The sequence below is a fragment of the Scyliorhinus torazame genome, chromosome 10 (genome assembly GCF_047496885.1).
Source record: "Scyliorhinus torazame isolate Kashiwa2021f chromosome 10, sScyTor2.1, whole genome shotgun sequence".
NCBI lineage: Eukaryota > Metazoa > Chordata > Chondrichthyes > Carcharhiniformes > Scyliorhinidae > Scyliorhinus > Scyliorhinus torazame.
The window spans coordinates 82,112,052-82,135,483 of NC_092716.1; the positions used below are offsets into that span (position 1 = coordinate 82,112,052).

Consider the following 23,432-nt stretch of genomic DNA (forward strand, 5'->3'; position numbering starts at 1 on the left):
GTCGAAAAGAAGGCCCAAGCCATTGTGGAAGCTATGCAGCATTGGAGGCATTACCTGGCAGGCAGGAGATTCACTCTCCTCACTGACCAACGGTCGGTTGCCTTCATGCTCAAAAACACACAGCGGGGCAAGATCAAAAATGATAAGATCTTGAAGTGGAGGATCGAGCTCTCCACCTATAATTACGAGATTTTGTATCGCCCGGGAAGCTCAACGAGCCCCCTGATCCCCGATCCTGCGGTACATGTGCCAGCGCACAAGTGGACCGACTCCGGGCTCTCCACTATGACCTCTGCCACCCGGGGGTCACACGGTTCTTCCATTTCATCAAGGCCCGCAACCTGCCCTACTCCATTGAGGAGGTCAGGACTGTCACCAGAGACTGCCAGATCTGCACGGAGTGCAAGCCACACTTCTACCGGCCAGATCGAGCGCACCTGATGAAGGCCTCCCGGCCCTTTGAGCGCCTCAGCATGGACTTCAAAGGGCCCCTTCCCTCCACCGACCGCAACACTTTCTGAACGTGGTCGACGAGCACTCCCGGTTCCCTTTCGCCATCCCATGCTGCAATATGACTTCTGCCACGGTCATTAAAGTCCTCCACAGCATCTTCACACTGTTCGGTTTCCCCATCTACATCCACAGCGATCGGGAATCCTCCTTTATGAGTGATGAGCTGCGTCAGTTCCTGCTCAGCAAGGGCATTGCCTCGAGCAGGATGTCCAGCTACAACCCCTGGGGAAACGGACAGGTGGAGAGGGAGAACGGGACGGTCTGGAACGCCGCCCTGCTGGCCCTGCGGTCTAAAAATCTCCTGGTCTCCTGCTGGCAGGAGGTCCTCCCCGACGCGCTCCACTCCATCCGATCGCTCCTCTGCACCGCAACTAACGAGACCCCCCATGAACGTCTCTTTGCCTTCCCCAGGATATCCACCTCCAGGTTCTCGCTCCCAACATGGCTGACAGTTCCTGGACCCGTCCTCCTTCGCAAGCATGTGCGGACCCATAAGCCGGACCCTTTGGTCGAAAGGGTCCACCTCCTACACGCGAACCCGCAGTAGGCACACCCCGACGGGCGCCAGGACACAGTCTCCCTCCGGGACCTGGCACCCGCTGGATCCCCACCCGGGGCCCCCGACCCAACACCCCCCCCCCCCCTGTTGCCTCATTCATCCCTGCGCCACTCACCCTCCCCCCAGCGAACCTCATCGCAGCCCCGCCCCAGGAGGATCCGTCCTCCCACTGGTTCCACTCAGGGGTGACGAAAACGAGGACAACACGCTCCCAGAGTCACAGGTGACCAAGTCGGCGCCCACATCACCACCAGGACTGAGACAATCGCCCCCGTCAGACTGAACTTGTAATTTTTTTCCACCGCCCCCGACGGACTCTTTTTTAACAGGGGGTGAATGTGGTAGTCACCACTAGCAGTATTATATGTATTATGGTAAGACACATATACTAGAGGTACATGGGTAAATCCCTGCCTGCTGGCTCCGCCCAGTAGGCGGCGTATAAATGTGTGTGCTCGCCGGTGCTGCAGCCATTCTGGTTCCAGCTACAGGAGGTGCAACATCTTTGCTCAATAAAGCCTCGATTATTCCACTACTCTCGTCTTTGTGGTTATTGATCTACAGTCCTCCGCTCTACCAGCTGAGCTATCGAAGGAGAGGCCATCTTTGTGGTTATTGATAGTGCATCAGGGTGCCCGATTTCAGCATTGAGCTTGCATGGTGAGAAAATGGCTGGGGCCTATTTGCAAAATTCCTGATTAGACCAATCTTAGAATGCGTGGAAATGTAGGAATCCCAACGCATATATTGACCAGTGCATTTAGACATCTATGGTAGACAGTAGTAAGAAAAATATTGGCAGATTTTTCAACTAGCACTTTGAGGAAAGGGAGCCCTTTAAGGTGTGTAATGAAGTTCGTACATGCAGCTGGTGATCCAAATATAGCAAACATATCATCTACGTACCAGAAATATGAAAAGGGTGTGAGATTATTTGCATATTGCAAATGTGTTTCGCTTGCAAACCAGCAAAGATGTTTGCGAGGGCTGGGACTGAGGGTATCCCATGGCAACACCATCTATTTGGGTATACATGTTTTCTTTTATAAATTTAGAGTACCCAATTCATTTTTTCCAATTAAAGGGGCAATTTAGCGTGGCCAATCCACCTATCCTGTACATCTTTGGATTGTGGGGGCGAAACCCATGCAAGCACGGGGAGAATGTGCAAACTCCACACGGACAGTGACCCAGAGCCGGGGTCAAACCTAGGACCTCGGCGCCGTGAGGCAGCAATGCTAACCACTGCGCCACCGTGCTGCCTGTTTGGGTATATATGTTGTCATTAAAACTGAACTCAACTGCTCAACAGAATTTGCCAATTTGTTTGGAATCCCCGCAATATGCATGCATTTGATCAGCTTGCACGCTTTTGAGGATTCAACATCTTCAGTGGATGCTGGTTTGTGGCAGGATAGCCGGGAATAAATGATTTCAAACTCAGAACTTATCCATTTAATGCGGGACGAAGGCACACTAAAATTAAAGCCATGTCCAAAAACAATCCCTCCAACTCAGAGTGCTCATGGTCAGAGAGATTTACTAAATATTTGGCGGTGTCATTAATTGCACCGCCAAACGTCTTCCGTTTAAGCAGGTTTACAGTGTGGGCATGTTTTAAGTCGGTATTGTTTATGGTGCAGTCATCAACTGAGGTGATATAATGGCACAAGCAGATCAAATTGAAAAATGAAAGGAATTTACGCACCTCAGACCAAGCGCAGTGTAGGACATGGCTTAAATTCGTGACCTTCCTACCAATCTGTTTAATCTTATCTTGCATAAGTGCTTGCTCGATTGTAAGGTGTGTCCCAAATTTGAGCAACAGATGAAGCTAACCGTTGCACGCTGCCACGATGCAGTAGCAATACAGGTGGTACTTACCACTAACATGATGCTTCTGCCAAGCCAAAAAGATATTCTGCCCATCACAAAATGAGCAATGTGATCCATGAATTTCAGTGCCGGTGTGATTTTGAACATAGGCTCTACGCCCCAACGATTGGTGGATCACATCAAACATCATGGGCGGGATTCTCCGACCCCCTGCCAGGTCGGAGAATCGCCGGGGGGCGACGTGAATCCCACACCCGCCGGCTGCCGAATTCTCGGAGATTTGGCGGGGGCAGGAATCGCACCGTGCTGGTCGGTAGGCTCCCCTCGGCGATTCTCCGGCCCGCGATGAGCTGAAGTCCCGCCCATTCTATGCAGGTCCCGCCAGCGTAAATTGGAGTTGGTCCCTTACCGGCGGGACCTGGTGGCGCGGGTGGGCTCTGGGGTCCTGGGGAGAACGCGGGGCGATCTGGCCCCGGGGGTGCCCCCACAGTGGCCTGGCCGGGATCAGGGCCCATCACTCTGCGGGCGGGCCTGTGCCGTGGGGGCACTCTATTCCTACGCGCCAGCCGTGTAAACCTCCGCGATGGCCGGCGCGAAGGTGAACCCCCCCTGCGCATGCGCAGGGATGACGTCAGCAGCTGCTGACGCTCCCGCGCATACGCGGACCCACGCCGGCCGGCAGAGCCCCTTCGGCCCCGGCTGGCGCGGCGCCAAAGGCCTTCCACGCCGGCCAGCGGCGCGCAAACCATTCCGGCGCCGGCCTAGCCCCTGAAGGTGCGGAGGATTCTGCACCTTTGGGGTGGCCCGACGCCGGAGTGGTTCCCGCCACTCCACTGCGCCGTTTCTGCCCGCCCCGCCGATTCCCGCCCCATGTCCCTTCAGCTGTTCGCAAGATGCAAAGTACAAGCCTGGCCCAACCAGCCTGTGCCTGCAAAACCCAAACCTTGGGCGGATTCTCCATCCCGCCGCACCCGCTTTCTGGTGTGATGCGCCCCCGCCGACAGTGGGATTCTCTGTCCCGGCAGCCGGCCAAAGGGGTTTCCCATTGTGGGCACTCCAACGCCATCGGGAAATCTGCGGGCATGAATACGCTGCTAGCAAAACAGAGGATCCAGCCGACAGAGAATCCTACCCACTGTGTCCAACATGATATGTTATTCCACAATTAGACAACACCCACTAAACCATCCTGATTGTGCTATGAAATATGTTGAAAACAAATTTGAGATTGTCAGTCGGGATTGCAGTGTGGCTTACTTAAACATGCCAGATGCTGCATATATTCACCACAGGGCCTTGTCCTTTGCAGATAAAACCATTGCATGCAGCATTCTGCAAGGTAACGCCTCCACCAAGGCCTCCACTTGCCAACCAATCCGCACTCACTTCTCGTGTTTTTTTTTCAGCAATATAAAAAATAGAGAATATTTCAAATACAGACATAAATTTTTGATCAGGATGAAAGTTTCTAATTTTCCTCGCACCCTTGACTCTTTGCAGAACACACAGCATGTTTCCTGACTGTAGTTGCCAGTATACAGTTTACAGTCATTCTGAAATCCCCAGCTCAGTACCTGTAATGCTTGCAGGAGGTTTCCTGCCATAAGTTTCAGTGATTCCTGCCATGATGGAGTAACACAGTTCCTTTCTGCATCAAATTTCACTGAGTTCAGCTTCCTTTGGAAAAGCAGCAGCACACAGTCCATTATTCTCATAATCAGGTGAGGAGGGCGAGCAAGTGTTCGCACTAAGGTTATGTCAGCTGGTTTAATTGTCTGCAATGTTTAGAAGAAATAGATTAATGATAATAAGATGGAGTCCATTCCTTTATCATTCTTCCTGTACAGGAGAACAGGCACCTGATCGGCAACGAGGTTCTGTACCAGACATTTAGAGGTTTTTGAAGGAAGCTGAATATGAATCACTGCACTAAACTTTCTGGTCCTGCAGAGATGGTTTGAGAAGTAGACCATGAAAAAAACTTGTAAAATAGGATTTCAGTTTGACCACCCAATGTGTTCCTGCCTCCAAGTGATCTTGATGGACGGTGGGTCAATGAGGCAGAGGTTACCAGTCACGCCACCCAGCAAGGGTAGCCAATTAATTGGTCAACTGGGTAGAGGTTGTGGCACTGCTGGGATCTTTCTGACATGTCTCCATTGAGATCAGAGACTGACATTTGGAGGTGGTTTCCTGGGGGGCATGTCTGAAGGCCATTGGCCCCCTTTCTCACTCACCCCAGCACACGTCTGTTGCGATACGACCATCACAGTCATGGCTTCAAACCATCCAGTGGAAGGTACTCTTTCCACAATGTTGGCTGGCATCTTGACCATGCATGATTTATAATTATTCCCCATGCTGCAAGAGTGCGCCTCCATTTTGCCTCAGCCGTGCTTCCCTCTCCAAGTGGGTGGCTGCCAACCAGACATCGCTGTGAGCCCTTCAATTGGGCCACCCATTTCCCTGGTCTGTCGGCCCGGGCTCCGAGAGTTGGCTTCTTAATTGGCTACCACTGAGAAGATCATGCATACCATTCAGTCACAGTAACTTCTGGCTTCCCAGCCAAGAATTGGAGCCATCGTCTGGATCACAACCCAGCCAGGAAATTCGGCCGAACTCTGTCAATATTGTCTTTCTATACGAAAACATCAACCCTTCCCGAACAATTTTATCAAGTTTGGGGACTCACTACATGGGTCAGATTCATTTCCGACCTGATTGTGGCACAGTACATTTGAAGAGAGAGTTATTTTTAACAAAATTGTAAGCATCCAAAACTCGACCGGGAGGAACATTTCGTTTAGGCAGTCAGATTCACCTTCGTGAAAATATTTTCCATCCAATTGTCATATTCTTATAAAGAGATGTGATCTGAGTATACATTACCATTTCTCAGCCTTTCTTCTTTACTGCAAGATTGCTTCTCACCAGCAGTTTCAGACATTTTTATTGACGTTCGGCCCCACTGTACTGCTTTGAATGGTGAAGGGAGCAACAGTTTCCACTGATCATCTCTTGCTTTCTGTGTATAAATATCTTTTCGGAGGACAATGCAGAAAGGCCAATTCTGCCCCACAATGTCGACTCCCAGGTTACTCCAAACAAATGAGGATTTCATCCCATTACCGTGCAGATGATCCAATTATCCTGTGTCTAAACAGGACTTGTTGTGGTAAAAATGCAGTGTGTGTGTAAATAAACAAGGCCATCCCTGTAATTTATACTGATCCCAATGGATAAATCCAAAGATGCGCAGGTTAGGTGGATTGGCCATGATCGTTGCGTGGGATTACGGGGATAGGGCTGGGGATTGGGCCAAGGTAGGGAGCTCTTTCAGAGAGCCAGTGCAGACCCGTGGGCTGGATTCGCTGTTGCGACTCCATCCCGCTACCAGTGAAAACGGAGAATTTGTCATGCCGTTTGCTGGCGCTGGGATTCTCTACTTTCACTGCTTGTCAATGGGAATTCCCATTGAAGCCACCCCAAGCCGCTGGGAAACCCACGAGCGGGGTGTGTGCTGCCAGCAGGGCCAGAGATCCCACCAACAGCAAACGGCCAGAGAATTCCGACTGATGTGCCAAATGGTCTCCTTCTGCACTCTAAGGATTCTGTGGATTCAATAGTAATTACGTTGCCCAAGCATCCAGGCACAGATGAAAGTGAACCCCGATGCAATATTTGGTATTGACTGGACTGGTTTGGATGTCTGAGGATAAAAAGTCCCCTCAATCTAAATGGATCATTGCACATACTTTGAAATAATATCAAGAAGTATTAACACTGGAGATTGCAAGCAGCAAGTCTGGAATGAATGAACATTTAAAATGCCTCACTGCAAGCAGGTTTCTGAGCTATCATACTTTTATTATATTTTAGTGTGATTCCTGTTATCGAAATACCTTCACAGATATGACACTATGGGCACATTTCATCCAACAAATTTCTAAGTGTCATTTTGGGCGAGTTTGGCAGGGTTTTTCCCTCCAGCTTTGTGGGTGAGATCCAGACCTGGATTCACCCACACTCAAATCATTTTTGGGGACCTTGGGAGTGTCTTCCCGGTCTAGCCCATGCTTTGAAATGTTTTTCTGCAGTGGAGAGCTGAACTTGCCGGTGAGACCAGATATTCAAAGATAAGACACCATTTTGAAAGGGTGCCCTGATCTCTAGGTGAGCTGGAGGGTGCCCCACACCCTTCTTCCATGGGCAATACCATCCCTCGCAGATATGGACATTACCCCCTCCCCAAAGAGGACACCCCACTATTGGGTCACTGGAGGCCCCCTTCTGAGGGCCCATACCCTCCCTTTTGGCCCCCTTCACCCCCCCCCCAACATTTATGAGGCCCTTTGTACCTCCCTTCACCCGTCCACCCATCATACTCCCCTCACCACCCCTTTCATGCACATGCCCACTCTCTGGCCATGACCCTTGGCAGTACCAATCTGGAACCCCCATCCTGACACACAGGAAGTGCCCCTGGAACCCTGGCAGTGCCAACCATGGTGCTGAGTTGGCACTGCCAGGGTATTTGGGTGCTGGAGTGCCAGGGTATTTCCTATTGTGACCCCGACTATCCAGGGGATCTAATGGCCTTTGAGACCCCCGAGTGGCCACCATGACTGGCCTCCGCTTGTGAAGACAAGTACTAATTAGCACCCAGTCGAAGCCTCGCTGATGCGGCCGGTGACTCCCAGGAGCTGGGTGAATGTGGCATTGGCACACTTAAAGGAGCCATTATCATTATCTGGATCTCGCCCAGCAAGATCAACCATGAATTTAGGTATTCTCCTGTGATTCGCCCATCGTGTCCGGCTCTGTGCCAGGTGCAACACAGTGGCCGAATCATACCCTACATGTTGCCCTTGCTCACCTGCAGTGCAGCCTCAGCTTCTTCCAGTGCTGGTCTGGCAGCTTCAAGTTTTTGCTCAGCCACTGCCTTATCTGCAGATATACTGTCCACAATCGCCTGGGCTCGGTCTTTCACCCTTTGTACTTCCATTTTCACTTTCTCTGAGGCCTGAGCCTTCAGAGTCACCTCTTTCAGCACCTATGAAGCAACAGTTTATAAATACCATTATTAAGTACTCATATTTGTGTAAAGGATCTGTAACTAGATTTCCTTCCAACTTCAGAATGTACTAATGTACCTCATCTTTCTGAAACATTAACCTTGCTTGTGCCATGTAGACAGTGGTAGGAATACATTATAGCACATCCATCTTAGATGGCTGAAGACATGGATGCCACTGATCAGGTAAAGGAAGTTAAATGATGTATAAGGCCAGAATTAGAGGAAAGCAAACTTCTCAGATGGTTGAAATAATGGAGAATATTGTAGTATAAGGGTCTGGCATTGAAAAGGTTAATGTGGGACTGATCATGTAAAGGATCACATGATCCAAATCTAGAGGGCAGTGTTGTACTGGACATAGACCTGTGCAGAGGCAAACATGGAGACTACTCCTAGTTTAGACCTTATAGACTGTATTTATGTGCACAGTTATGATTGGATAACAGACACTTACTGTTAAACTAAACAAGACTCCCAATCTCTTTTACCAAACTACACACAGCATCTTACAACAAAGATTACAGAGATAAAAGGCCATGCAGAATTTTGACGATAAAAATCAGAATTTTAAAACTGCACGTGGAGCTAGTGAGGTCACTAGGGCTTGGAGTGAGTTAGGGGATGAAACACGGGGTTTTGGGTGATCTTACAAAGTGTAGCACCGTCAATATGACGCGAGGCAGGTTGAGGTAATGTCAATTGAAGTCTTTATTAAGCAGAACTTTATCCCCAGCAGCGTGGTTACAGAATGCAGCTGCTGAGGGAAATGGAGGGAAAAACTGGGTTCTTATACCGGCATTTCTGGGTGGAGTCCAGTAGGTGGCAGATCCTATCAGGACCTCGCATCCCTCCACCAATAGCCTGTCGACACGTGGTGTACTGTATTACCCCTAATACATACCACCACACAAAGGCAACCAGGAGAGAAATGAAATGGTTTAAGAAATCAGAGAATGCATTCTGGATCAGGCGCAAGCTTGCATCTCACCAATCTGTGGCATGTATATTTTGCATCTTCCTTCCTGAGGAGGGGGATGTTTGGATTTTGAAATACAACAGTACAGCTTGGCCTATCTGGTTTGTTGTCATCATGTGACCTCTGCCATGAGGAAATCTCTGCAAGCTGCCACCTTCCAATCAGTTCAGTAAAGATCTCTCACTGAGCCAGACACGAAGAAGGACTGCTGTCTTTGAACATGAAACATGGTGCCAGGAATGGAGGGAAAATAGAGTTTTGAAGTCCTGGAAATGCTGCAGAGGAGATGCAGTTCAGAAAGGCAGACAGAAATGTTCAAATCTGCTAAAAGCGGCTGAAAAAGGACAATGAAAAGCAAACAAATACCGAAGACTGCAAATAAAATGTTTTTATCCAGTGTGTGCAGGAGGGTTTCCTCACACAATATGTGGATAGACCGACAAGAGGCGGGGCCACATTGGATTTGGTACGGGGTAATGAACGGGGCCAAGTGTTAGATTTGGTTGTGGGAGAGCACTTTGGAGATAGTGACCACAATTCATTGACTTTCACTATAGCAATGGAGAGGGATGGGACAGCCTTTATAGCGACGGACCCAAGGGGACGATACATGACGGTTAGCGGGATCCTGGAAGGGACACTGGTGGTTCTTGAAAATATATTCCCCCCTAACTGGGATGACACCGACTTCATTAAAAAAAAACAGTGGAGCAGATCCCCAACCTCGACTCCCGCCGGCTCATCATGGGGGGAGACTTCAACTGTGCACTGGACCCAAGATGGATAAACCCAACCCCAGCTCGGAATACTTCCCGCTGCACAGAAGCATGAGGCAGGGGTGCCCAATTTCATCGCCACTATTTGCCCTGGCAATCAAGCTACTGACTCTCACCCTTAGGTCATCAAAGGGGTGGAAAAGCATCCAAAGAGGAAACAGAGAGCACAGAGTCTCACTCTATGAGGATTCCCTGCTCCTCTACGTCTCGAACGCCCTAGCCAGCATGGGAGGAATAATGGAAGGGAGTTCAGAGCCTTCCCGGGGACAAACGTAACCTGAGCAAGAGCAAACTCTTCCCCATGAACCCACAGGGAGGAGGGGAGAACCAGAGCTGGGGACACTGCCGTTCAAACTAGCCCAAACCAAGTTCCAATCCAGATCGCCCACGACTGGACACAGCTCCATAAGTGAACCTGTCAAGCCTATTGGAAAAGGTAATGAGTGACCTGCAGAAGTGGGACTCACTCCCACTCACCCTGGCGGGAGATAATAAAAATGAACGTGCTGCCAAAATTCCACTTCCTATTCAGATCCCTCCTGATCATCATCCCCAAGGCCTTCTTCATCAAGCTAGATAAATTAATTATCCTGTTTGTGTGGGTGGGAAAAAAACAAGGATCCATAAAAGTGTGCTGCAAAGAAGGAGGAATATTGGGGCTTGGCTCTGCTGAACCTCTATTATACCAAGGGGCGGCAAACGTAGAAAAGGTACGGGAATGGGTGAGAGTGCCAGAGGCGGAGTGGGTGCGAATGGAGGAGATCTCGTGTATGGGGATTTCCCTCCGAGCACTGGCCATGGTCCCACTCCTATTTCTCCCAACCAAATACTCAAGAAGCCCAGTAGTGGTGGCCATGCAAAGGACCTGGAACCAACTCAGGCACCATTACAATCTTGGTGTAATGTCCACGACAACCACCCTCTGTAAAAACCATAAATTCACTCCAGCAACAATAGATGCCTCCTTTAAAATGTGGAGACAGGGCGAAGGTGTACTGATGGTAGAGTAGCGAGCCTGGAACTAACAGAAAAGTTCCAGCTCCTGAAAGGGAATGAGCTCCGATACCTACAACTAAGGAACTTCCTCTGCAAGGAGGGCTCAACATTCCCCCAGCTACCTCGACACACCCGACTGGAAAGGCTGCTAGCATCAGGCGAATTAGGGACAGTAATTGCGCTGACCCAAATTTTTAATTCCTCTCTAGCCACGGGTGAGGTGCCAAAGAACTGGAGAACAGCGAATGTGCTCCCACTATTTAAGAAAGGTTGTAGATACTAGCCAGAGAACTACAGACCAATGAGTCTCACGTCAGTGATAGAGGAACTATTGGAGAAAATTCTGAAGGAAAGAATCTATCTCCACTTGAAGAGGCAAGGTTTGATCAGGAATAGTCAACATGGCTTTGTCAGAGGAAGGTCAAGCCTAACAAATTTGATTGAATTTTTTGAGCATGTGACAAGCTGTGTTAATGAGGGTAGTGCAGTTGAGGGTAGTATAGATGATACGCCATCAATTAAGACGGAAAATGCAGAGTGAATTAACTATGGCTTTAATTGGCTGACAACAGAGCTGGCAGCATGCCCCGGAATGAGGCAGTGTGAGAGATCGGCAGCTTATATACCCAGGCCCTAGGGGGAGGAGCCACGGGCAGAGCCAAAACCGTACAACATGTAATATAGTGGCAATACTGTACAACATGTAATACTGTGGCAGCACAATACAACACAGTGGTTTCACCACAATAGTGTACATGGATTTCAGCAAAGCCTTTGACAAGGTCCCACATGGGAGACTTATAAAGAAGGCAAATACACATAGGATACAGAGTAACTTAATAAGGGGGTTCAAAATTGGCTTAGCAGTAGGAGACAGAGGGTGATGACAGACTGCTTCAGTGACTGGAAGCCAGTTCCAGTAGCGTACCACAGAGATCTGTGCTGGGTCCTCTATTGTTTGTCATTTATATAAATGACATAGATGACTATGTGGGGGATAGGGTCAGTAAGTTTGCAGATGACACAAAGATTGGCCGGGTGGTTAACAGTGAGGTTGAGTGTCTTGGGTTACAGGAAGATATAGACGGGATGGCCAAATGGGCAGATAAGTGGCAGATGGAATTTAACCCTGAAAGTGTGAGGTGATATCACTTTGAAAGGAGTAATTTGACAAGGATGTATTCAATGAACGGCATGACACTGGGAAGTTCTGAGGAACAAAGGGACCTTGGCATGTTTGTTCATAAATCTCTGAAGGCAGAAGGGCAGGTTAATAAGGTGGTGAAACGGGCTTATGGGACACTTGTCTTTCCCAATCGAGGAATAGATTACAAAAGCAGGGAGGTCATGTTGGAATTGTATAGATCTTTGGTGAGGCCACAGCTGGAGTACCGATCGCAATTCTGGTGCAATTCTGGTCGCCACATCACAGGAAAGATGTCATTACACTGGGGGGGGGGGGGGGTTGCAGAGGCAATTCATCAGGGTGTTGCCTGGGATGGAACATTTAAGTTATGAGGAGAGGTTGGATAGGCTTGTTTTTTTTCCGCTGGAACAGAGAAGACTGAGGGGTGACCTGATTAAGGTGTACAAGATCATGAAGGGCATGGACAGGGTAGATAGGGAGCAGCTATTCTCCTTAGTTGCAAGGTCAGTTACAAGGGGACACAAGTTCAAGGTTAGGGGCAAGAGGTTTAAGGGGGATTTAAAGAAAAACGTTTTTACCCAGAGGGAGGTGACGGTCTGGAATGCACTGCCTGGGAGGGTGCTAGAGGCGGGTTGTCTCATATCTTTTATAACGTACCTGGATGAGCACTTGGCACCTCATAACATCCAAGGCAATGGGCCAAGTGCTGGAAAATGGGATTCGGTAGACAGGTCAGGTGTTTTGCATGCGTCAGTTCAGACTCGATGGGCCGAAGGACGTCTTCTGCACTGCATTATTCTGTGATTCTGTGATGTACAGATGAATGTTACAGGAGGTATGGGCTGCTGGGCATGACACGGAACAGGTGGGAGGAAGAGCTAGCCATGGAGATAGGGGGAGGACTCTGAATCGAAGCACTATGCAGGGTGAACTCTACTTCCTCCTGCGCAGGCCTGAGCCTAACTCAGCTAAAGGTAATGCACAGGGAGCACTTGACCACAACACGCATAAGTGGGTTCTTCCCGGAAGTGGAGGACAAATGTGTTCAGGGGCCAGGGAGGCCCGGCCAACCACACCCAAACTTGTCAGGTACTGGGCCGCCTTTTTTAAAGCCATGTCCAGGGTTGTGGGATTGAGGTTGGAGACATGCGGTGGCAGTTGGTGGCGGTCTTTGGGGTGTCGGAACAATGAGGACTCTTTATGGGGAGAGGGGCAGACATCCTAGCCTTTGCCTCCCTGATCGCCCGCCAGAGACTCCTGCTCGGTTGGAGATCATCCAAAGCCGCGGATTGGCTGTCCGACCTGGTGGAATTCCTCAAAGTGGAGAAAATAAAATTTACCATCAAGGAATCAGAAGAAGGCTTCCACTCCACAATACATGGAGGCAATTCAACAACCTCTTCGAGGACCTATTCATGGCCAGCAACTAACTAAGCGGGGGGTGGGGGAGACACAGGGAGGACAGGGAGGACTGAACTAGACAGGGGAAAAGAAGGAGGGGGAGAGAGGAGAGGAGGCAACACCCAGAATACATGGGGATCTAGTATAGAGGGAGTAAAGGGTTCTGAGGAAGGAGGGGGGGGGGGGGCGGGGGAAAACCATTGATTATGCCACGGCAACTTATAGGTTAGGTCTTTGTTGCCTCAATCACACCTTTAATTTGGTTTTATGCAAGGCGGTAGCATGTATATAGTTAATGGTATGTTTGTTGTAACCGACCATTTGGATTTTACTGTCAATATGTCTCATGTTCTTGTATATGTTTCCTGGTGTTTTCTTTTTTTTTTGTTATCAATACTAATGAAAATCAAAAACAAATACTTTAAAAAAAACCTCACTTACTCGTGATCATGCATGCAAAAGTGCCTTCTGTTTGTTAGGAAAGGGGAATGTTTGGGTTTTGGAATGCAACAGGACTACCTGGCCTATCAGGCTCTCTGTCGTCATGTGACCTCTGCCATGAGGGAATCTCTGTAAGCTGCCATCTTACAGTCAGTTCATAAAAGATTTCTCACAGAGACAGTGTGGTGGTATGTATTAGGGGTAATGTGGTACCTGTGAAGCCGAGAGGCTATTGGCTGACAGGTCCTGGAGGCGGAGTATAAGAGCCCGAGCTTCTCCCCGCAGCCTCATTCTGTTACTGAGCTGCTGGGGACAAGTCTCGCTTAATAAAGCCGAGATCGAATTCATCGCTTCTCGTCTCGCGTAAGTCATTGTGCGCTACAATTTATTAAGCGAGCTTAAAAGACTATGGAGCTCCGGATCGCCCCGGAGTGCCTGCGGATCAGCCCTCACGCAGCGAACTCGGCGGCCGTATTCAAACACTGGCAAGCATGCTTTGAAGGCTACCTCCGAACGGCCCCCGGACGGATCACGGTAGAGCAGAAAATGAAGGTCCTGCATTCGAGGGTAAGCCCGGAAATTTACTCACTAATAGAAGACGCAGAGGATTTCCCGACGGCGCTCGCAATGCTGAAGGGCATCTACGTTCGGCCTGTAAACCAGATCTACGCTCGCCACCAACTCACGACGAGACGGCAAATTCCCGGAGAATCGCTCGAGGAATTCTCCGGCGGCTGCTAATTTTGGGACGAGACTGTAACTGCCCGCCGGTGAACGCGATCGAACACACGGACCTGCTAATTCGTGATGCATTCGTGGCAGGTATGAACTCTCCCCAAATTCGTCAAAGACTTTTAGAAAGAGAATCGCTAGGACTCTCAGAGGCACGGGCCCTTGCAGCCTCCCTTGATGTGGCCTCCCAAAACGCCCGCGCCTATGGCCCCGACCGCGCGGCAGCCCCTTGGGCTCCGTGGACCCCCGTCGCGACCAACTCCCCGGCACCCCCCCCCTGCAAGCTTGCGCGGTTGAAGCGCCAGACCATCCCGGGGGGGCCCGCTGCTATTTTTGCGGATAAGTGAAACACCCCCGGCAGCGCTGCCCGGCCCGCGCAGCTACTTGTAAAAACTGCGGCAAAAAGGGCCATTTTGCGGCAGTGTGCCGGTCCCGGGGGGTCGCCGCAATCCCCGGAGAAGAACGAGGACAGCACACCCCAAACACCCTCCAACCCTCCCAGCGCCCCATGTGCGACCCGCAGGCACCGCCATTTTGGGTCCCGGGCACCACGAGGGGAGGATGGGCGCCGCCATCTTGTGACCCCCCCAGCCACGTGTGATTCATGGGGGTGGCCATTTTGTCCACCCCCGACCACGTGCGACCCATGGGGGTGGCCATTTTGTCCACCCCGGCCGCGTGCGATTCATGGACGCCACCATCTTGGTTGACAACAAAGGACCCCAGCATCGACGGCTCCATGGGGTCCGAAGAAGACGCCGCGACACTACTACCACGACTGGCTTTGGTGACACTGGATCAATCGCGGCCCCAGACGCTCCAGACGACGACAACAACGGTGCTGGTCAACGGATACGAGACGCCATGCCTGATCGACTCCGGGAGCACTAAACGTTTTATTCACCCAGACACGGTAAGACGCTGTTTTCTGACCATCCATCCAAGCATGCAAAAGATTTCCCTAGCTGCAGGATCCCACTCAGTGGAGATCAAAGGGTTCTGCATCGCAAACCTAATGATGAAAGGGAGGGAGTTTAAGAACTACAGGCTCTACGTCCTGCCCCAACTCTGCGCGCCCACATTACTGGGATTAGACTTCCAATGTAACCTTCAGAGCCTAACATTCCAATTTGGCGGCCCAACACCCCCACTCATTATCTGCGGCCTCGCAACTCTCAAGGTTGAACCGCCATCCTTGTTTGCAAACCTCACCCCGGATTGCAAACCCGTCGCCACTAGGAGCAGAAGGTACAGCGCCCAGGACCGGACATTTATTCGGTCTGAAGTCCAGCGGTTGCTGAAGGAAGGCATAATCCAGGCCAGCAATAGTCACTGGAGAGCCCAGGTGGTAGTCGTAAAGACCAGGGAGAAGCAAAGGATGGTCGTAGACTATAGTCAGACCATCAACAGGTACACGCAGCTAGATGCGTACCCTCTCCCCCGCATATCCGACATGGTCAATCGGATTGCTCAGTATAAGGTCTTTTCCACCGTGGACCTCAAGTCCGCCTACCACCAGCTCCCTATCCGCCCAGGTGACTGCAAGTACCCCGCCTTCGAGGCAGACGGGCGTCGATACCACTTCCTAAGGGTCCCATTTGGCGTCACGAACGGGGTCTCGGTCTTCCAACGGGAGATGGACCAAATGGTTGACCAGCACGGGTTGCAGGCCACGTTCCCGTATCTCGACAACATAACCATCTGCGGCCACGATCAGCAGGACCACGACGCCAACCTCCAAAAGTTCCTCCAGACCGCTAACGCCCTGAACCTCACATATAACGAGGAAAAATGCGTTTTTAGCACAAACCGTTTGGCCATCCTGGGATACATAGTGCGCAATGGAGTAATAGGCCCCGGCCCCAAACGCATGCGCCCCCTTATGGAATTTACCCTCCCCCACTACTCCAAAGCCCTGAACGTTGCCTGGGCTTCTTTTCATATTACGCCCAGTACGCAGACAAGGCCCGCCCGCTAATACAGTCCACTACCTTCCCCCTGTCGACAGAGGCTCGCCAGGCCTTCAGCCGCATCAAAGCAGATATCGCAAAGGCCACGATGCGCGCCATCGACGAGTCCCTCCCCCTCCAGGTCGAGAGCGATGCATCCGATGTAGCTCTGGCGGCCACCCTTAACCAAGCGGGCAGACCCATGGCCTTTTTCTCCCGGACCCTCCACGACTCAGAAATCCGCCACTCCTCAGTGGAAAAGGAAGCCCAAGCCATAGTGGAAGCTGTCCGACATTGGAGGCATTACCTGGCCGGCAGGTGATTCACTCTCCTCACCAACCAACGGTCGGTAGCCTTTATGTTCGATAATGCACAGCGGGGCAAAATTAAGAATGACAAGATCTTAAGGTGGAGGATCGAACTCTCCACCTACAATTATGAGATCTTGTATCGTCCCGGAAAGCTGAATGAGCCGTCCGATGCCCTATCCCGCGGCACATGTGCCAACGCACAAATAGACCGCCTCCAAGCCCTCCACGAGGACCTCTGCCACCCGGGGGTCACTCGATTCTACCATTTCGTAAAGTCCCGCAACCTCCCCTACTCTGTGGAGGAGGTCTGTACAGTCACCAGGAACTGCCACATCTGCGCAGAGTGCAAACCGCACTTTTTCAGGCCGGATAGAACGCACCTGAGCAAGGCTTCCCGCTCCTTTGAATGCCTCAGTTTGGATTTCAAAGGGCCCCTCCCCTCCACTGACCACAACGCATACTTCCTGAACGTGGTGGACGAGTACTCCCGTTTCCCCTTTGCCATCCCCTGCCCCGACATGACAGCGACCACAGTCATTAAAGCCCTTGGCACCATCTTTACCCTGTTCGGTTTCCCCGCGTACATCCATAGCGACAGGGGGTCCTCCTTCATGAGTGACGAGCTGCGTCAGTTCCTGCTCAGCAAGGGCATAGCCTCGAGCAGGACGACCAGCTACAACCCCCGGGGGAACGGGCAGGTAGAGAGGGAGAACGGCACGGTCTGGAAGACCGTCCTACTGGCCCTACGGTCCAGGGATCTCCCAGTTTCCCGGTGGCAGGAAGTCCTCCCGGATGCTCTCCACTCCATCCGGTCGCTGCTGTGTACCACCACTAACCAAACGCCGCACGAGCGCCTCCTTGTCTTCCCTAGGAAGTCGTCCTCCGGAACGTCGCTGCCGACCTGGCTGGCAGCCCCAGGACCCATCTTGCTCCGGAGACATGTGCGGGCGCACAAATCGGACCCGTTGGTCGAGAGGGTTCACCTTCTCCACGCGAACCTGCAGTACGCCTATGTGGCGTACCCCGGCGGCCGACAGGACACGGTCTCCCTGCGGGACCTGGTGCCCGCCGGCAACACACACACACCCCCGACACCGATCACCCCCTCCCTGCCACCGGCGCACCCCGCGACCGCCCCCTTCCCGGGGGGATCGGTCCTCCTCCCGTGCCCGCCCAGGAGTAAAACAGGAACAAACAGCGAAATGCTCCCGGAGACGACAACACCCGAGCAAGCACCTGCACCACCACCGGGGCTGAGGCGATCGACGAGGAAGACCAGACTGCCCGCTCGACTCGTGGAATCCGCGTGACACCAAGAAAAGCAAGAATGTTGGTGTAACAAAAATTTTTTTTGCTCGTATTGTAAATAGTTCTCACAAACTTGTACATAGCCCAGTGTAGGGCTAAAGCTGTATTAACACAGTCCGAAATTTGTTCCAGGGCCAGCCTTGTAAACCCTTACCACTATGCGAACCACCACCCCGCCGGGTTCCTTTTTTAACAAGGGGTGAATGTGGTGGTATGTATTAGGGGTAATGTGGTACCTGTGAAGCCGAGAGGCTATTGGCTGACAGGTCCCGGGTCCTGGTTGGATCTGCCGACTTCTGGCTCCGCCCTGAAGGCAGAGTATAAGAGCTTCTCCCCGCAGCCTCATTCTGTTGCTGAGCTGCTGGGGACAAGTCTCGCTTAATAAAGCCTAGATCGACTTCATCGCTTCTCGTCTCGCGTAAGTCATTGTGCGCTACAGACAGTCACTGAGACGCACTGCTATTTTTGAACACAAAATATTTTCGTTGGAACCATTCCAAATGTTTTGGTAGATTTGGATTGAAACGCCCTGACTGAAACACAGGACCCAAACTCAACTTCCAAAAGTTATTCCAACACTTGCTGCAGAAGAACTCTTGACAACAATTTTCAATGCATTGTGTTCATTCTTAATGAATATTTAAACCTTGCACAAAGAGACTAATTATAAGAGAATGATCCTTTATCGTGCGAGAGCTACATTAATCATTTGTACCTGGTACTATTGTAAGGATACTGCAGCATTGGTGTAAAAGTTGGTTCGAAACAACAGCACATATTAATTATGGTATTTAAATATAGGCATTAGTCTCCATCATTCATGAACAACAGATTTGTGGCATCCTACAAAAATTACACAATTAGTGCTGATTCAAAGTCAATATTGGAATATTTGGCACAGATAATCATTTTCAAATGCATCTTGCATTAAAAACTGTCCAGAGATTAATACTTTGAAGCAACAAAAAATGCAATCGATGCATTTTAGCCTCTTTTCATTGTTGTTAGTTACACATCCCCTTACCATATCCGCCTTGTGATTAGCTATTTTAAGTTCCTTTTCTTTTATTTCCAGTTCTTTGCTGAGTGCCACAACTGATTCTGAGGCTTCTTTCAACTTTTGCAAACCAGTCTTCATTCTTTAAGAGAAAAAGAAGACAAGAACACTGGTCCCAGTTTCACTTATGTCTTTAACTAGCAGAAAGAAAATAACCCCAAATATAACCGAATAAAATAGCCAACCTGAATGTTAAATTTAGTTTTCATCCTCTTTGGATTCAGCGATGGCTCAGTGGTAACATTATTATCTGAGACAGAAGCTTATGGGCTCAAGTCCCAGCCCAGAGACTTAAGTACAAAAAGCTAGGCTGAGACTCTAATGGACAACTGAGGCAGTGCTGCATTGATGCAGGTGCTGTTTTTTGATGAGACACTAAACAGAAGCGTTGGTTGCCCTCTTGGATGAATTTAAGACATCTCAAGGCACCAGAAGAGAAGCAGGTGAGTTCTCATGATGTCCTGGCCAAAATTTATCCCTGAATCAACATCATTAAGAAATAGATTACCTGACCATTTATTTACTCCTTGTAGGAGTTTGCTGTGAACAAATTGGCTGTCGCACTTTCTACATTACAACAGTGACTACTGGCAGAATTTCGCAGCTTAATGGCAAGTCGTGACATGTGGCCGAAAGTGGGAGGCGTGCAGCGGGTCCCGTGGTGTGGCATTTTGCTCGTGGTCTATTAATGACAGCAGCCAGGCAGAGGGCTGGGCAGCTCAGCAGCGCCATCGGTAGTGGTGGCCTTTGCTGAGGCTGCAGCTACAGGGGGAGTATACCTTAATGGTGGGACACTCTCCAAAGATAGATAAGTTAGGTTGGGGATAGCCAGAGCCAAGCAGCGAGGCTCAGTGATCGGGGCGCCTTTGCCACAAGGGTAGCCATTGCCGTTCAGGGTACTGTCCATGGTGCATGGATCACCCATCACGGAGTGCCTCCCTCTAAATCTATTGGAAGACCCAAAGGCTTCAACTAATTGTCTACCCACACAGTGTAAATGCCCTTAATTGGCCACTTAAATGACTCAATTTGCCACTGGGTGGGTGGTTGTGCCACTACTTTTCCCTCCTCTGGCTCTATGGCTTGACGGTGGGAAGATGTTGGTGACCTTTCTCGGCTGCTCCTCACACCATTTTTCTTGCTTACCCATCTCCCAGCCTGTTTCCAATGGGCTGGGAAAATTCAGCCCGACATTTGAAAAGTACTTTTTTGGTTGTAAAGTGCTTTAGGATGTCTTTGCAAAAGGTTCCATATCAATGTAAGTTCTTTGCTTTCTAATTTGCAAAATACACAGAATGCATTTTGCAAATTAACAGAGAATGCATATTGCAGGATGAGCCTGCTTACATTACCTTTCTGCCACAGTCTGCAGCTCCGACTGTTTCTCCTGGTATACAGCTTTATAGCTCTGAATGAAGGACAGATAGGATTTAGGTGTAACGTGGGTTGACCTCCGGAATCTGTCAATACAAAATCAAAGCTAGTTATCCAAGTACAATTAATAATGTCGTACTTAACATTTTCAGGAGCACAATTTACTCACTGTTTGTCATAACTGCTGCAGAAAACATTTTATGACAGTGTTATTAAATACATTTAACACATATATTTAACTAAAACTTTAGCTAAACTTTGATCATCCTTTTACGCCTTGTTAGAGGCTAATTCGGTGGTTTATACAGAACTGGTATACAACGTATTTACCAAAATTTAATTGATTCTTCCTCTCTCCCAACCGAAATGACCATAAGAATCGCTATGTTCAGGTCAATTCTTCTCTGAATACAATGTAACTAATTTAAATAAACAATTTAAATAAATGATAAAAACATAAATATGGCCAAAAGTATTCTAGCGAATTTGCAATAAAAGGGACTTCCCTGGGATGGCTTCAATAAATATCTGGGATAAAAATTAAGGTTAATGAACGAAGGAAAAACTCATTCTTGAGATATTTCCAAGATGAAAGATCTATGTTCAGTATCCATGCTTCAGCATGTAGCTAAATAGATTCACCTGCTAGCCAAAAATTAAACAGGGAACATAACTATGGATACCTTTTGCTACTGAAGAACCTCTGAGCTTCAAAGTTTCTCGGTGATACAGGAGATCATTACGCTGGAAATTTAGGTAATGATTGCTAAGGTTTTGAAAATATTGCTGTCCTATTGATGCTAATTGTGTTTAAGCTAATTGTATCTCCACATGAATTACTGCCCTTTTAGATGGCATGGTGGCACAATGGTTAGCACTGTTGTTTCACAACGCTGAGGACCTTGTTCAATCCCGGCCCTGGGTCACTATTCATGTGGAGTTTGCACATTCTCCCCGTGTCTGTGTGAGTCTCACCCCCACAACCTAAAGATGTGCAGGGTAGATGGATTGGCCGTGTTAAATTGGCCCTTAATTGGAATTTTTAAAAAAAGAATTACTGTTCTTTTCATGTTTACAGATGGACAATGTTGGAGTGTAAGTGTAAAAATATCATAAGTAAAATCTACGTTGCGAGTAAACAATGGATTTTACACTGAGGACAGTCTCCCTGTATCGCAGCCCAAATTGTGAGGGTGAACCCGCCTTTGCTCAGTCAGTTCACTCAACTTGAATGTTTCAGGTGAAAGTCCTTTAATTAGTATGAAGCAGGACTTCTGTCCATCTCCAGGAGGGCATTCTACCTCATAGAGCTGCTGGCCAACTGGAGGCTGGCAACTCTGCACATCAGCAGTGCCAAGCAGGAATGATGTCCAAAGATGTGCATATTAGATGGATTGGCCATGCTAAATTGCTCTTTAGTGTCCAAAAGTATAAGTGGGGTTACTGGGTTATGGGGTTAGGATGGGGCTGTGGGCCTAGGTAGGGTGCTCTTTCGGTGGGTCAGATCGGACTCGATGGGCCAAATGGCCTCCTTCTGCACTGTAGTAACTCTACAATACTACTGTGTGGAGGGCTCTCCAACCATCACAGGGGTCCTAGGAAAAAGTTATCTCCCCTTTCACTGACCAGAGGCCCGCAGGTTAACCCTGTTAGGCTACATGTTAGCACAAGCCTCTCTTGAAGCATGTCATATCAGATCTGTGGTGGGATGAGCCCTTTAACTGAGTTTTAAATGTTAGGACATCAATGGGTGTACAGGTGGATGACCCACCTGACACCTCCAAAGGCTGTCCATAAACTTGTGGAGGAGGCAGGGCCAGGTGTACTAGCAGCAGATGGCATGGTGCCTTCTGTTATGGGTCCACCTGCTTGTTTTCTCTCCTCGGGTTGGGAGGGAGCATAGAAAATTCAAACTAATATTTCAATTAGCTATACCCTGAAAACAAATTGTGGGCAGCACGGTAGCACAAGTGATTAGCACTGTGGCTTCACAGCGCCAGGGTCCCAGGTTCGATTCCCTGCTGGGTCACTCTCTGTGCGGAGTCTGCACGTTCTCCCCGTGTCTGCGTGGGTTTTCTCCGGGTGCTCCGGTTTCCTCCCACAGTCCAAAGACGTGCAGGATAGGTGGATTGGCCATGATAAATTGCCCTTAGTGACCAAAAAGGTGAGGTGGGGTTATTGGGTTACGGGGATAGTGCTTAAGTGGGTCGGTGCAGACTCAATGGGCCGAATGGCCTCCTTCTGCACTGTATGTTCTATTAAACTATTAAATATTGAAATGTTCTTATTCATACTATTTAGATGTCAGCAGCCTAAATTGAAAGATTCCAATGTTTTCCACCTGTAATTTCCCTCAATTCATTGGTTAATTATCAATCAGTTGATTGACTCACCTTTCAAAGTACAACACGCATTTCTCTGCTACACCATCTTGGAAGGCACCCATACATTCCACCACTTGCTGTTTCACTTTTGTGGTGCAATCAATCTCAAATGAGGACAGGAAGTGGTCGGACACTAAATCAAAATAATTAGAACTATTAAAACCTTGGATGCAATTCCACAGTGGATGTCTTCTTTTTTTTAAAAAAACAGGATCCCACCCATCCTATCTGGCTGCATCACAGCCTGGTATGGCAACTGCTCGGCCCAGGACCGCAAGAAACTTCACAGAGTCGTGAACACCGCCCAGTCCATCACACAAACCTGCCTCTCATCCATTGACTCCATTTACACCTCCCGCTGCCTGGGGAAAGCGGGCAGCGTAATCAAAGACCGCCCCCACCCGGCTTACTCACTCTTCCAACTTCTTCCATCGGGCAGGAGATACAGAAGTCTGAGAACATGCACGAACAGACTCAAAAACAGCTTCTTCCCCGCTGTTACCAGACTCCTAAATGAACCTCTTATGGACTGACCTCATTAACACTACACCCTGTATGCTTCATCCGATGCCGGTGCTTATGTAGTTACATTGTA

At 49.4% G+C, this 23,432-nt stretch overlaps 1 protein-coding gene across 1 annotated transcript in view; it reads right to left on the minus strand.

Moving 5' to 3' along the window:
• LOC140430228 (dynein axonemal heavy chain 5-like) overlaps positions 1-23,432 on the minus strand; it is a 502,949-nt gene that overhangs the window by 160,763 nt on the left and 318,754 nt on the right. Inside the window, exons 56-60 of the mRNA XM_072517658.1 lie at positions 22,847-22,970; positions 20,432-20,539; positions 19,047-19,161; positions 7,785-7,961; positions 4,483-4,683 (exon numbers count right to left, since the gene is read on the minus strand). Of these exons, the coding sequence (XP_072373759.1) occupies positions 4,483-4,683; positions 7,785-7,961; positions 19,047-19,161; positions 20,432-20,539; positions 22,847-22,970 (725 nt within the window). The remainder of the gene's footprint in view (positions 1-4,482; positions 4,684-7,784; positions 7,962-19,046; positions 19,162-20,431; positions 20,540-22,846; positions 22,971-23,432) is intronic.